This window comes from Phodopus roborovskii, unplaced genomic scaffold (assembly GCF_943737965.1).
Source record: "Phodopus roborovskii unplaced genomic scaffold, PHOROB, whole genome shotgun sequence".
NCBI classification, from domain to species: Eukaryota; Metazoa; Chordata; class Mammalia; order Rodentia; family Cricetidae; genus Phodopus; species Phodopus roborovskii.
The window spans coordinates 34,611-47,356 of record NW_026125138.1 but is presented as its reverse complement, the minus strand read 5'-3'; the positions used below and the strand labels follow the sequence as shown (position 1 = coordinate 47,356).

Below are 12,746 nucleotides of genomic sequence, written 5' to 3'. Positions count from 1 at the left end.
ACAGGGAGAGCTGATGACCCATCCCTACAAGCAGGAGAGGCTGGGCTCAGGAGCAAGTTCACAGAGTGTAAAACACGTGATCACAGCACTATCGTGGCGGCCTACAATATCTAAAGATGAATGAATAATTTTACGAAATCTTCGGAGCTGAACCTTTACTCAAATTCCGGGGGCGGGGCGGGGGGGGGGAGAGGCATTCTCCCATCATAACAAAACTTAACTTGGGAAGCAGGAGTGTCAGTCAGGTCTGCAAGTCTAAAATGCTTAAAAGTTGATATGAGACTATGGTCTAATCGTGACAGAGTCCAAATACTGGAAATTAGCTGTTTCTCCACAAATTGTTTTGTGTTTTTTTTTTTTCAGACACGGTCTCGGGCTGGAGAGATGGCTCAGCGGTTGAGAGCACTGACTGCTCTTCCACAGGACCCTGCTTCAATTCCCAGCACCCACTACTACCATGGCAGCTCACTACTATCTGCAAATTCCAGTTCCAGGGGATCTGGCACCCTCAAACAGACATACATGCAGGCAAAACAGCAATGCACATGAAATAAAAATAAAATTATATATGGCTGGGCTAAGAATTTTTCCCCCTTTGGTTTTTTGAGACAGGCTTTCTCTGTATAACAGCTCTGGCTGTCCTGGAACTAGCTCTGTAGACCAGGCTGGTCTTGAACTCAGATCCACTTGCCTCTGCCTCCAAGTGCTGGGATTATTTTTTTTTTTTTTTTTTTTTTTTTATGCATACATGTATCTCTGCAAGCCAGAAGAGGGCACCAGATCTCAATAGATGGTTGTGAGCCACCATGTGGTTGCTGGGAATTGAATTTAGCACCTCTGGAAGAGCAGGCAGTGCTCTTACCTCTGAGCCATCTCTCCAGCCTCCAGAAAATACTTTTAAAAGCAATTTCATATTAAAGAATTGAAGGATTATGATACTTATGTTTTGTTTTTTGTTTGTTTGTTTCTTTTTTTTTTTTTTTTAACAGATTTCCTGTTTTGTGTTTTGTTTGTTTGTTTGTTTTTAACAGTGTCTCACTTTGTAGCCCTGCCTGGCCTGGAACTCACTAGAGAGACCAGAATAGCCATGAACTCACCTGCCTCCCTTTAGGAAGTCCTGGGAATAAAGACCTGTGCCACCATGCCTGGCTTCTGTAAAACACTGATAACTCCTGGGATAGGTAATGATTTCAAAGGTTGCAATTGTACTGATGAGACTTAAGCCACTAATTGATCATCTGTTCCACAAAACAGTTCTAAAGAGGGGATGACTTTTCCCAGGTGATCATTTGGAAATGTTTGGGGGTATTTTTACTTGCCATCTAGGAGAATAGAACTACTGAGTATCTCATGGAGAGGGGCTGGGGACATAGCCTAACATTCCACAATAAACAGGGCACCCCCTTGCAACAAAGAAAGCCTGTCCAGAGGTTTGGGGTGTAGCTAGTGACAGAGCCTTAGGTTCAATCACCAATTCAACCACACACAGAAATAAAGAGAGAGAGAGAGAGAGAAACAGACAGACAGAGGAAGAAAATAAGGAAAGAAAGATATCTTTCACAAAATGCCACTAATGACAAGAATGAGAAACCCTGGTTCAGTACACATGATAGAAGACAGAACACCATAAGAAATAAATATATGAATATTTTAGACAGTGAGTGATATACTGAGACAATAGCAACAAACAGCATCTGCACAACCATTCCCCCCTTGTCTCTGCTGTCTTAGCATTCCGTTTATAATTGTTATTGATTTGGGAGAAAACATGTATAATAAAAATGTATCACACTCATCTGTGTTTGCATCACCATATTGGGAATGGTCACAAATATTCCCAATGGTTTGGCCCTTGGCTAAAAAGGTGAACTATTAGGAGGAACCTCCCTAGATACCTGATGCCCTGTATCCTTTCAGCTTTGCAGCTGTCCCATCCCATGATCATCTCCATTACTCTTTTGGCTCTCATCTCTTGGCATATATACATTGATTAAAGTGTCATGCTTAAAGTTCAGCGGGACTCTCACAATGGGAACAGTGCATGAGTCTTTTTGCCTATATGCATGCATGTGCACCATGTGCATGCCTGGTGTCCATGGAAGCCAGAAAGTGACATCAGATCCCCTGCTGTGAGATGCCATGTGAGTTCTGGGAACTTACCCGGGTCCACTGCAAGAGCAACCAGTGCACTTAACCACTGAGCCATTTCTCCAGACTCACAATAGCTTATGTACCTCAATATACACACATTTTAAAAGAAAATTATTTTAAACATAACTATTTCCTGGACTAGAAAAAGCAGTTCCCCCCACCCCTTTGGTTATATCTTTGCTTTAACGGAGTAACATTTGAAATTCAACAGACATATAGGAAAAGGCCAAGCACTGTGAGGCATTGAGACCACACTATGTGAAACTTGAGGTGTCAAGTCTCTAAACTGTACAACCCACAACATTTTTAGATAAACAACATTTACTGCTTCTCCATCACATCTGATGGCCATGGCACAGCAGACGTCATCACTGTAAATCATGTCACATAGCCACTATAGGAGGTCACGGTTTCATTTTATTTCATTTTTTAATCATAAAAGGAGTATTTCTGTAATTCTCAATCTGAGTTGAGTTCCTGGACACTATTTAGGTATGAAATACTGTTCATCAATTTTCTCTTCAAACTGAATTTTTAAAAACATGACTTTTAAAACTTGTAGTAATGACGGGGGTGTGAGTTAATTTCAATAATGTTGAATTAACACACATACAAATGCAGATATTCTCTAGAGCGGTAACAGCATTAAAGTGTGATTCCTAAAGAATTCATGAGGAAAGGGTAACAGGATTTAAGAGTCTTTGCAGGCATTTAAAATTTTCTGTAAAACTCTTTATCCCAAGACTCACCATCTAAGCATGGTACACAACTATACCGAATACATTGTTCTTTGTGGAGGTGGGGAAACAGAAACGTCCATTTTCATATAATAAAATCTTCTGATTGCTCTTGGTTTTTCTCGTGGAGCACCCTGTCGAAAGGCTTATAGTTGAAAAAGACATCATCGCTTTCAGCTGCTGGCTGGTATTCCCACTCCATGTCACCTAGGAAGCCACTTCCTGAGCCAGACCCGGAGCCGGAGCCGGAGCCGGAACCGGAACCAGAACCAGAACCTGAGCCCGACCCAGAATAGTCATCAATAATAGGGAAGAAATCATTTGGGAATCCTCTCATCCTGTAATATAAAAAAGAAAAGTCCAGATCTACTGATAAATAATGTAATTCCAATATTTAAATATAAAGAAATAAGCTATGCCTGAAGTAACACAAGACTGCCACTTTCAGCAGTAAGGCTGCAGGATCAGAAGCTTAAAGTCATCCTTGGATCCATGGTGAATTGCAGCCAGCATGAGCTATCTGAGCCCCTCCTCAAAAAAAAAAAGTAAAAATGGGATAAGGGTAGGGAGAATAATGGGGAGTAGAATGGGAATATGAAAATAAATTTAGGCACCCGGTTGTTCAAAGTCAAGAGATAAAACCAACTTCAATGTTTCAAAACAAAAAGCCAGAATAAAGAGACAACACACTGGTTAAGAGTGATTCCTGCTCTTGCAGAGGACCTGGGTTCAGTTCCCAGCACCACATGGAGGCTCCCAACCACTGTAACTCCAGTTTCAGAATCTGACACCTTCATCCATCTGGCCTCCCCCATCACCAGGCATGCATGTGATGCCTGCACATACATGCAGGCAAACACTCATACATATGAAATGAAAACAGATAAATCTTGGGCTGGAGAGATGGCTCAGTGGTTAAGAGCACTGACTGATCTTCCAGAGGACAGGACCCACATGGCACCTAACAACCATCTGTAACTCCAAGATCTGACATCCTGTATACACACACACACACACACACACACACACACACACACACACACACACACATGCAGGCAAAAACACCAATACACATAAAATAAAAATAAGTAAATTATTAAAAATAGATGTCTTTAACAGAAAAACAATAAACCAACCCTTCTGTCTCCATGTTTGCTTATATTTAATCTATTCATTCACTGCCCTCACTGATTCTGTATTTACCCAAAGAAGCAGACATAGGTAAACATCCTTCATTGTTCATATCACCAACTACTAAAATCCTGTGTGTGTGTGTGTTTTTTTTTTTTAACGATAAAAACTCTTGATAGTTTCTCCTTAAAGACAGGGTACACCATGAAATCATTCTAGACAGATGTCACTGTTTCCTAATTGAAGTTTCCACAGAACTTCTCATGATCTAACATAGTGCTGAAATGAAGATTTGTGTTCTTTCTTTGTTCTTCTGAGATAGGTAGTATGTCATTTTGAAGGCCAAGCAGGTCTCAGGCTCTTGACTCTCTTGCCTCAGCCTTCTACAGGCTATACTTATTTACAAGTGTGTACCTACGTGCCTAGCTCTTTTTAAATGTTTTGTTTTTGTTTTTTTAAACAGGGTCTCATTTGTATATCCCAGGCTGGCCCAGAACTCAGAGATCCATCTGCCTCTGCCCCCAAGTGCTAGAAGTAAAGGTGTAAGCCACCACACCAAGAAGAGGTTATTAGCCTTGCCAGAACATAAACATTAAATCTTCTCTCATAAATATAAACTCTTGAGCTAAATGGGGAAGATGCCAGGGCTGAGTTCAGTAGGTTGGTCAGACACACAACTCATCCCAAAGGCCACACAAAAGCCAGAGCAGAGAAATGGTGTCACCCATCCTTGGCAAATCTGGACAGCAATCAGGAAAATGGTAGGGAGTGCAGGGACAGGAAATGTGAAATGTCATCAAATGAACCCAGGAAGCTGCTCAGCCCGATAAATCAGAGAGAGCTGGATGCAGAGGTGGCAGCTACTGGCATACAGATGGGACTGAAAGGTGTGGAGCAGGCAGAGGTCACCTTGAGGGAACACAAAGGCTTGTGACAGGGCAAGGACACAACACATGTTTAAAATGAGCAAAAGAGAAGGTAGCTACTGAAAGCCAATAGCCAGGAGAAGGTAGATGGTGGAAGCCTCCATAAAGGGGCTTTGAAAGAAGTGATGAGTCAATCATTTTTAAAGGCAGTGAGGTGATCAAGTAACCTAAAAATAGAGACACAATCAACAGATTTGTCTCCATAACCAAATACTCTGGGCTGAGGAGAGAAGTAGGGAGTCCAAGTGTATGTGTTGCCGTAGGGGGCAAGCATAAGCATCCCTTCTAGGAAGTGCTGATGTGCCTGCCAATAGGGTGGCACACTCCTTTAATTCCAGCATTCAGAGGCAGAGAGAAGTAGGCTGATCTCTGTGATTTCAAGTACAACCTGATGTACAGAGAAGATTCTAAGATTCTAGCTCAGCCAGGGCACATATTAAAATTCTGTCTCAGGGGGAAAAAAACCTAACTGGATTTTAATATATAAACTCTATATTTGCATAAATAAAACTATGTTCAATCATTTTAATGTATGTTGGGGGAATAGTTTTCAATGTTTGTCCCTGCCACCACAATAAAACCTTACTAACACCTAATGAACCCATGTGTTTTGCCACATCTCATGCTTCATTCAGCTCATGTGGCAACCTTTCCCTAATGTGAATTACAAAACAGAGCTACTACAGCAGGCAGCTGAAAAGAAACAATCCAGCACTTCTGTGAGATCAGACACAAATCCACTTACAGAATAGGATTGGTCATTGGAGGGTCGATGTTGTTGGATCCATCTGCGTTTAGATCAAACAGTGGTCCCTTCTGCTCCAAGCAGTTTGCAGAGATGCTATCAGGACTGCATCGTACCCACTGGTACCTGGCTCTCCGAGCAGGGTAACCTGTTCAAACAAGGAACCCATGTGGGCAGTAAGTATCTCTCACATGGCCTCATCAGAATGATTACACTCTGTCTCTAACAAGTTAAATGAACTCTTTCATTCTTTTTCGAGACAGTGTGTCTCTATGTATCCTTGGCTGTCCTTGAACTCTCCAGGCTTGCCTGGAACTCAAAGAGACCTGCCTGCCTCTACCTCACAAGTGGTGGGATTAAAGGCATTTGCCACTACTGCCTGGATAATTAAATGGATTCTAAGTTTGGCAGAAGGTCAGAGGTTTTATGTCCAACAATGCCTATGACCTGTGTCAGGCACTTTCATTTTCATGGCAGTTTTTTACAATAGTAGCTGGCTAAAGAGTACAACAGGGCCAGCAGGGAGATTCAGTGGGTAAAGGTAGTTGGTGCTGAGCCTGGTGATCGGAGTTAGATTCCCCAGGACTTTCATGACAGAGAGAAGTGACAAGTTGCCCTTGGATTTAAACACACTCATACATACACACACCACACTACACACACACACACACACACACACACACACACACACACACACACACACACCAGAAATAAACGAACAAAAAAGAAAAAAAAAAAAAAAGAAATAGTGTTTAAATAGAATAGAATAAATATGGGAATGAGCAGCTGGGACAACAGGCTCAGCTTTGCCTCAAGTTAGTTCTAAAACCTTGATCTCTAAACTTGTGTTATAAACTGAAGTTCAGTGTTATCCTAAGTTTGTAACAAAAATTAAAGAAGATTCATCTGAAGACCTGAACATAATGCCAGACACTGATATTAACTCCTTTTGTACACAGGCTTGTACCATATCCCCCGGCTGTTCTAGAACTCTTAATATTTTCTTGTTGTTGTTGTTCTTTTCTGAGACATGGTACCACTATGTAGACTGGCTGTTCTAGAACTATGTAGAATGAACTAGTCTTGAACTCAGAGATCCACCTGCCTCTATCTCCTGAGTGCTGGGAGTTAAAGGTATGCACCACCACCACCTGACTAATTTAAATGTTTTATACCTACATTGCATTGACTGACTTGGGGGAGGGGAGCATTGCACACTAAAGCACACAACTGAAGGTAAAGAGCAATTCTTAGGAGTCAGTTCTCTCCTCCTACCACATGGCTTTCAGGGATTTAAGTCAGGTCATCAGGCTTGGTGTCATTACCCACTAAGCCATCTTGAAGGCCCCCATTTGGAGATCAGAGCTTCTTGCCACTGCTTTTGGATTTTTTGTTCTGTTTTGTACTTTTAGACAGCATCTCTCACTGTAGCCATGGCTGGCCTGGAAATTCTACATAAACCAGGATAGCACAGACATCTTCCAGCCTCTGCCTCCGGACTTTGCCTCATATATTTGGACTGCAGCTGCACGACACCTCTGAAAGTCATGAGATACATGTGTTGTGATGCACTTTAATGAGGCTGAAGCTGGTGAGAAGTACCACACCACCTTTGGGTAGCTCATCTTCTCCCCACCCAAGGACATGCTAACTCACACGAGTGAAGCTCTAATCACCCAGCAAGGAGGAGCATGCTAAAAGTCCTCCCTGCAAAGGAGGGAGAGAAGCTTGACAGCCCAAGATGGAAGAGGAGGAAACACTTCAGAGAATCACTTGTCACAGCATACGCATCAAAGGGTAGTGAATGTTTTGGTAGAAAGTATTTACAGCATAGGAAACATATAATTATGAAGGAGTATGCTGGGAGTATAGGTCAGTCATGGAATAAGAGCTTACTTAGTGTGTGACAGCCCCCCAGGACTGGAGCCAACCCCTGGGATTCTCTCCAGCCCCCCACAGTATCTCCAATTAATTTCTTTTAATTGTATGAGTGTGTGAATATGTGAGTGTGTGTCCTCGATAAGAGCAACAGGCACTTTTAACCGATGAGCCACCTCTTCAGCCCATGTCTTTAACATTTTTTTAAAGACTTTATACAGAGTTCTGCCTATGTACGCCTGCACTCGAGAAGAGTAGGCTGTCACCACTTAGTACCACTCTGGTTCTCAGTTAACTGTGTTTCAAATGTGAGTACCACTATAGTACTGAGTTCCTGATTCAAATGAGATGAAAGATTGTAAAGCCAGTCAACACAAGCCTTTGCAGAGGCCCATGTTCAATGCATTTTAATGCCTTCTTCTTCCTCCTCCTCCTCCTTCTACTTCTTCTACTCATTCTCTCCTCCCCCTTCTCCTTCTCCTTCTTGATTTTCCTCTGAGGCATCTAGCTAGCTGTGACTTTGTATCTGGACTGGAAAACAATGCAGTCTGCTGTCCAGCAGAGGGCTATGTCTTCCCACTCACCTGCCTAGACTAGCATGGCTAATAAATACTGTGCTAACTCCAGTGAGGCTGATTGTTTCAGAAGCATAGCTTTTCTTTTTGACTTCTTTTCTTCTTTAGCAGCCATACTTTTTTTAAGTTAAAAAAGCATAAAAACTAAATACATATTTGTTGATCATATTAAAATATGCTCACCATTTAACAGAATCAAGATAAAAGTTAAGGTAGGGTATTTTATACTGTTTTAAACCAAGTCTTACACATTGCGTGTATATTTGAACTCACATGTTTGTCTAGACTCAGCATACTTCAAGTGTTCTGTAGGCACAGGAAGCTGCTGGCTACTAGATGGGACAGGGCAGTCCCCTCTGCGAGTGGATGATGCCATTCATGCTGAGAGAAATATGATCTAAAGAAAGTTCTACTGAAAAGCTAACTAGATTTTGCTTCTGTTACAGGGTTGCGATAAACCTAGGGCTTCAAGCATCCTCTGCCAGGTGCCCTTCCTCTGAGATATATCAGCAGTCCATAAATAAGAGGGCATCTCACTCAACAACCACACCTTTCCATTATCAAAAACAAAACAAAAACTGTAACTGTGGCAGAGAGCAAAACAAACCTCTGAAATAGAAAGATCCCTCCCAGATTTCAGGATATTTGTGAATCGGGAAAGTTTTCTGAAAGCTGGTGCTAATTTCAGGACAAATACTTGCAATTAATATACTAATTCAAACTCTTAGGTCTTATGGGCTGCAGATGGGCTAATCCCCACCATCTCAGAACTTGAAAGCTTGAGTCAACAGAATTACCACACATTCAAGACCCATTTGGGCTACACACACAGGAAATATCAGGCCAACAAGGTCCACATTGCAAGACCTTGATTAAAAACAAAAATTAAGCTAAAAAAGAAAACACAAACACTAAAAAACAGAAGATGGAAAGAAAAGGAGTTGTGTCTTACTTAAAATCTCACTATTGACAAAATTACACGTGGATACCTAAAAATGTAACAAACTTTCTTGTCTCCCACTTAGGAAAATTCGCCTACTATGGGAAATGTAAAGAAAGAGAACTTGAGGGAAAGGAAAAACAATCAAAATATATATGAAAAAAAATTTTCACTAAAGGGGAAAAAAGGGAAAAGGGACTCAGGGAGCCCACACACAATGAAACAGCAAATTCTCATACATACATGTGTGGCCATTTCAAGGTTTTAAAGCATATTTATAATTTCGCTTGTTTGGCCAATACCTTGAAAATAAAAATAAATTGCTCTTGCACACAACTAGAAGGACTACTTACAAATACAACCAAAAAGTTATAATCAAATTAAAGGGCAATGAAAGAAGGGTTCCCTAACATCCAAATAGTGCCTTCTTAGTTATTTCCATTTTAAACTAATTGTCCGAACAAACGGTTAACTGCTTAGTCTGTTGCTGCAAGGGAGCAGGCAGATAGCCTAGTGCTGTTTATCTGTCCCTGGGCTCACTCAAAATACGTGTTTAAGAAAACGCTCCCAGATGAACCTCCCTCTTGCCCCTCCCCCTACCTCTAGCGAAAGCAACACGATTTCTGACTTTTGAATTATTTAATCAAAGCGACGTTTTTAAAATAGACCCGGTTCGGTTATCTTGGTCTAAGCTAAAAGCCTCAAACAGTTTATCGGAACCGGTGAGCTTAGGGAGAGCAGGTGGCACCCTCAGGGTGTACCGGCTAAACAGGAGCCAAAGGAGCTCCGATCCAAAGCAGGCTGCGGGCACACAGTTAAACACTATCGTGCGCAGTGGTGCTCCCCATTAAGTGTGGTTAAGTTAAGTGCTCTGATCTTCCTCCCTCCCTAGCTCCCAAGGCATTGCAACATCCCAAAGCGCTAAGTTGTAGAAACCGCTTAGGGAAGGAAGGGGAAGGAAGTGAAACCAAGTGCTTAAATCGCTGTCTGGAGATAAGTGAGAGTCCCCGATCCCACACCCTTTCTCTTTTCCCCAATCCTAGTCTACAAATGCCAAAAGCCTCCACCGGGGTCATGAAATCCCAGACAGAAAGTCCCCACCCACATCCAGCTTAATGAAGAGAAGCGGACTCTATCGAGCTCGGGACGAGGAAGGTGGGAGCAGGTATGGCCAGAGTCCGGAACTGAGGGTCTGGGCACCGGCTGTCCTCGGCTACCTTGGAAGGCGAGGCCGCGGGGCTCCGGCTGGGCGGGCTGCGGGGGCCCAGCCACGGCCCCCAAAGCCGGTCGAGGAAGGCGGGCAGAGGCTCCGACATGACCAGGACAGTGCGACCGGCCGCAGGTGCTCAGGCCTGGCCGGGACAGGGCAGCGTCAGGCCTCACCGCTCTGCGCTCCTTCCTCGCAGGCTCGGAGCCGCGCTCGCCGTTGGAGTCCCGCCACGCGCACCGAGACCCCGCGGGAGACGGCCGCACAGACCGCCGCGCACTCACCATCGTCGCTGCCGCCGGGTCCCCCACTTCACTAGGCTTTTCCTCAGGAGAACTCCCAGCCTGGACGCCTGCGCCCCGCCGCCCGTCACGTGACCGTGGGCCACCAGCCGCACGTGACCACTCCTTTCCTCTCCGCCCTCCTCCACTCCGGCCCCGCCCCAGGGAGGCCCGGCCCTGCGGGAAGGCCGTTTAGAGGCGGGGTTTCTTTGCTCCGCCCCTCAGTTGGGAGGCGTGGTCGCTGTGGGTGACGTCGGGTGGGAGGGATCGGAGAGCGATCTTCCAGTCCTTCAACTCAGGAGCGGTCACAAGATGAGCCTCGCGCTGCGGAACTCCTCCCCCGGCACACCCATTTCTTCTTCCCTAGGAAGTCGGAGGGGCTCCGAAGGAAGCAAGCGTTTGTGCGGGACGCGTGTCCTTGCTGGCTTGCTGCGTTTCCGACCTTCGCACCTTATCTCACCTGAAGCGGTTTCCCGCTTCACCCGCTCTTTTGTTGGAGTTTCCGCCTCAAAGGAGACCAATAAGAAGGAAAACTAATCTTAAGAGCACACCTATTGCAGGACAGGGAGAGCTGATGACCCATCCCTACAAGCAGGAGAGGGCTGGGCTCAGGAGCAAGTTCACAGAGTGTAAAACACGTGATCACAGCACTATCGTGGCGGCCTACAATATCTAAAGATGAATGAATAATTTTACGAAATCTTCGGAGCTGAACCTTTACTCAAATTCCGGGGGCGGGGCGGGGGGGAGAGGCATTCTCCCATCATAACAAAACTTAACTTGGGAAGCAGGAGTGTCAGTCAGGTCTGCAAGTCTAAAATGCTTAAAAGTTGATATGAGACTATGGTCTAATCGTGACAGAGTCCAAATACTGGAAATTAGCTGTTTCTCCACAAATTGTTTTGTGTTTTTTTTTTTCAGACACGGTCTCGGGCTGGAGAGATGGCTCAGCGGTTGAGAGCACTGACTGCTCTTCCACAGGACCCTGCTTCAATTCCCAGCACCCACTACTACCATGGCAGCTCACTACTATCTGCAAATTCCAGTTCCAGGGGATCTGGCACCCTCAAACAGACATACATGCAGGCAAAACAGCAATGCACATGAAATAAAAATAAAATTATATATGGCTGGGCTAAGAATTTTTCCCCTTTGGTTTTTTGAGACAGGCTTTCTCTGTATAACAGCTCTGGCTGTCCTGGAACTAGCTCTGTAGACCAGGCTGGTCTTGAACTCAGATCCACTTGCCTCTGCCTCCAAGTGCTGGGATTATTTTTTTTTTTTTTTTTTTTTTTTATGCATACATGTATCTCTGCAAGCCAGAAGAGGGCACCAGATCTCAATAGATGGTTGTGAGCCACCATGTGGTTGCTGGGAATTGAATTTAGCACCTCTGGAAGAGCAGGCAGTGCTCTTACCTCTGAGCCATCTCTCCAGCCTCCAGAAAATACTTTTAAAAGCAATTTCATATTAAAGAATTGAAGGATTATGATACTTATGTTTTGTTTTTTGTTTGTTTGTTTCTTTTTTTTTTTTTTACAGATTTCCTGTTTTGTGTTTTGTTTGTTTGTTTGTTTTTAACAGTGTCTCACTTTGTAGCCCTGCCTGGCCTGGAACTCACTAGAGAGACCAGAATAGCCATGAACTCACCTGCCTCCCTTTAGGAAGTCCTGGGAATAAAGACCTGTGCCACCATGCCTGGCTTCTGTAAAACACTGATAACTCCTGGGATAGGTAATGATTTCAAAGGTTGCAATTGTACTGATGAGACTTAAGCCACTAATTGATCATCTGTTCCACAAAAACAGTTCTAAAGAGGGGATGACTTTTCCCAGGTGATCATTTGGAAATGTTTGGGGGTATTTTTACTTGCCATCTAGGAGAATAGAACTACTGAGTATCTCATGGAGAGGGGGCTGGGGACATAGCCTAACATTCCACAATAAACAGGGCACCCCCTTGCAACAAAGAAAGCCTGTCCAGAGGTTTGGGGTGTAGCTAGTGACAGAGCCTTAGGTTCAATCACCAATTCAACCACACACAGAAATAAAGAGAGAGAGAGAGAGAGAAACAGACAGACAGAGGAAGAAAATAAGGAAAGAAAGATATCTTTCACAAAATGCCACTAATGACAAGAATGAGAAACCCTGGTTCAGTACACATGATAGAAGACAG

General features: G+C 43.8%; 1 protein-coding gene across 2 annotated transcripts in view; it reads right to left on the bottom strand.

Annotated features, from left to right (window-relative positions):
- Window positions 1-10,692, bottom strand: part of LOC127226091 (vacuolar protein sorting-associated protein 26A) — a 59,088-nt gene extending 48,396 nt beyond the window's left edge. Inside the window, exon 1 of one of the 2 annotated variants that reach the window (XM_051189966.1) lies at window positions 10,575-10,692. In XM_051189966.1, coding sequence (XP_051045923.1) covers window positions 10,575-10,577 — 3 coding nt within the window. In that variant the 5' untranslated portion in view covers window positions 10,578-10,692. Of the gene's footprint in view, window positions 1-10,300; window positions 10,428-10,574 lie in introns of those variants that run through there. The other variant, XM_051189941.1, reaches the window with a different exon arrangement.
- Window positions 10,693-12,746: the final 2,054 nt, after the last annotated feature.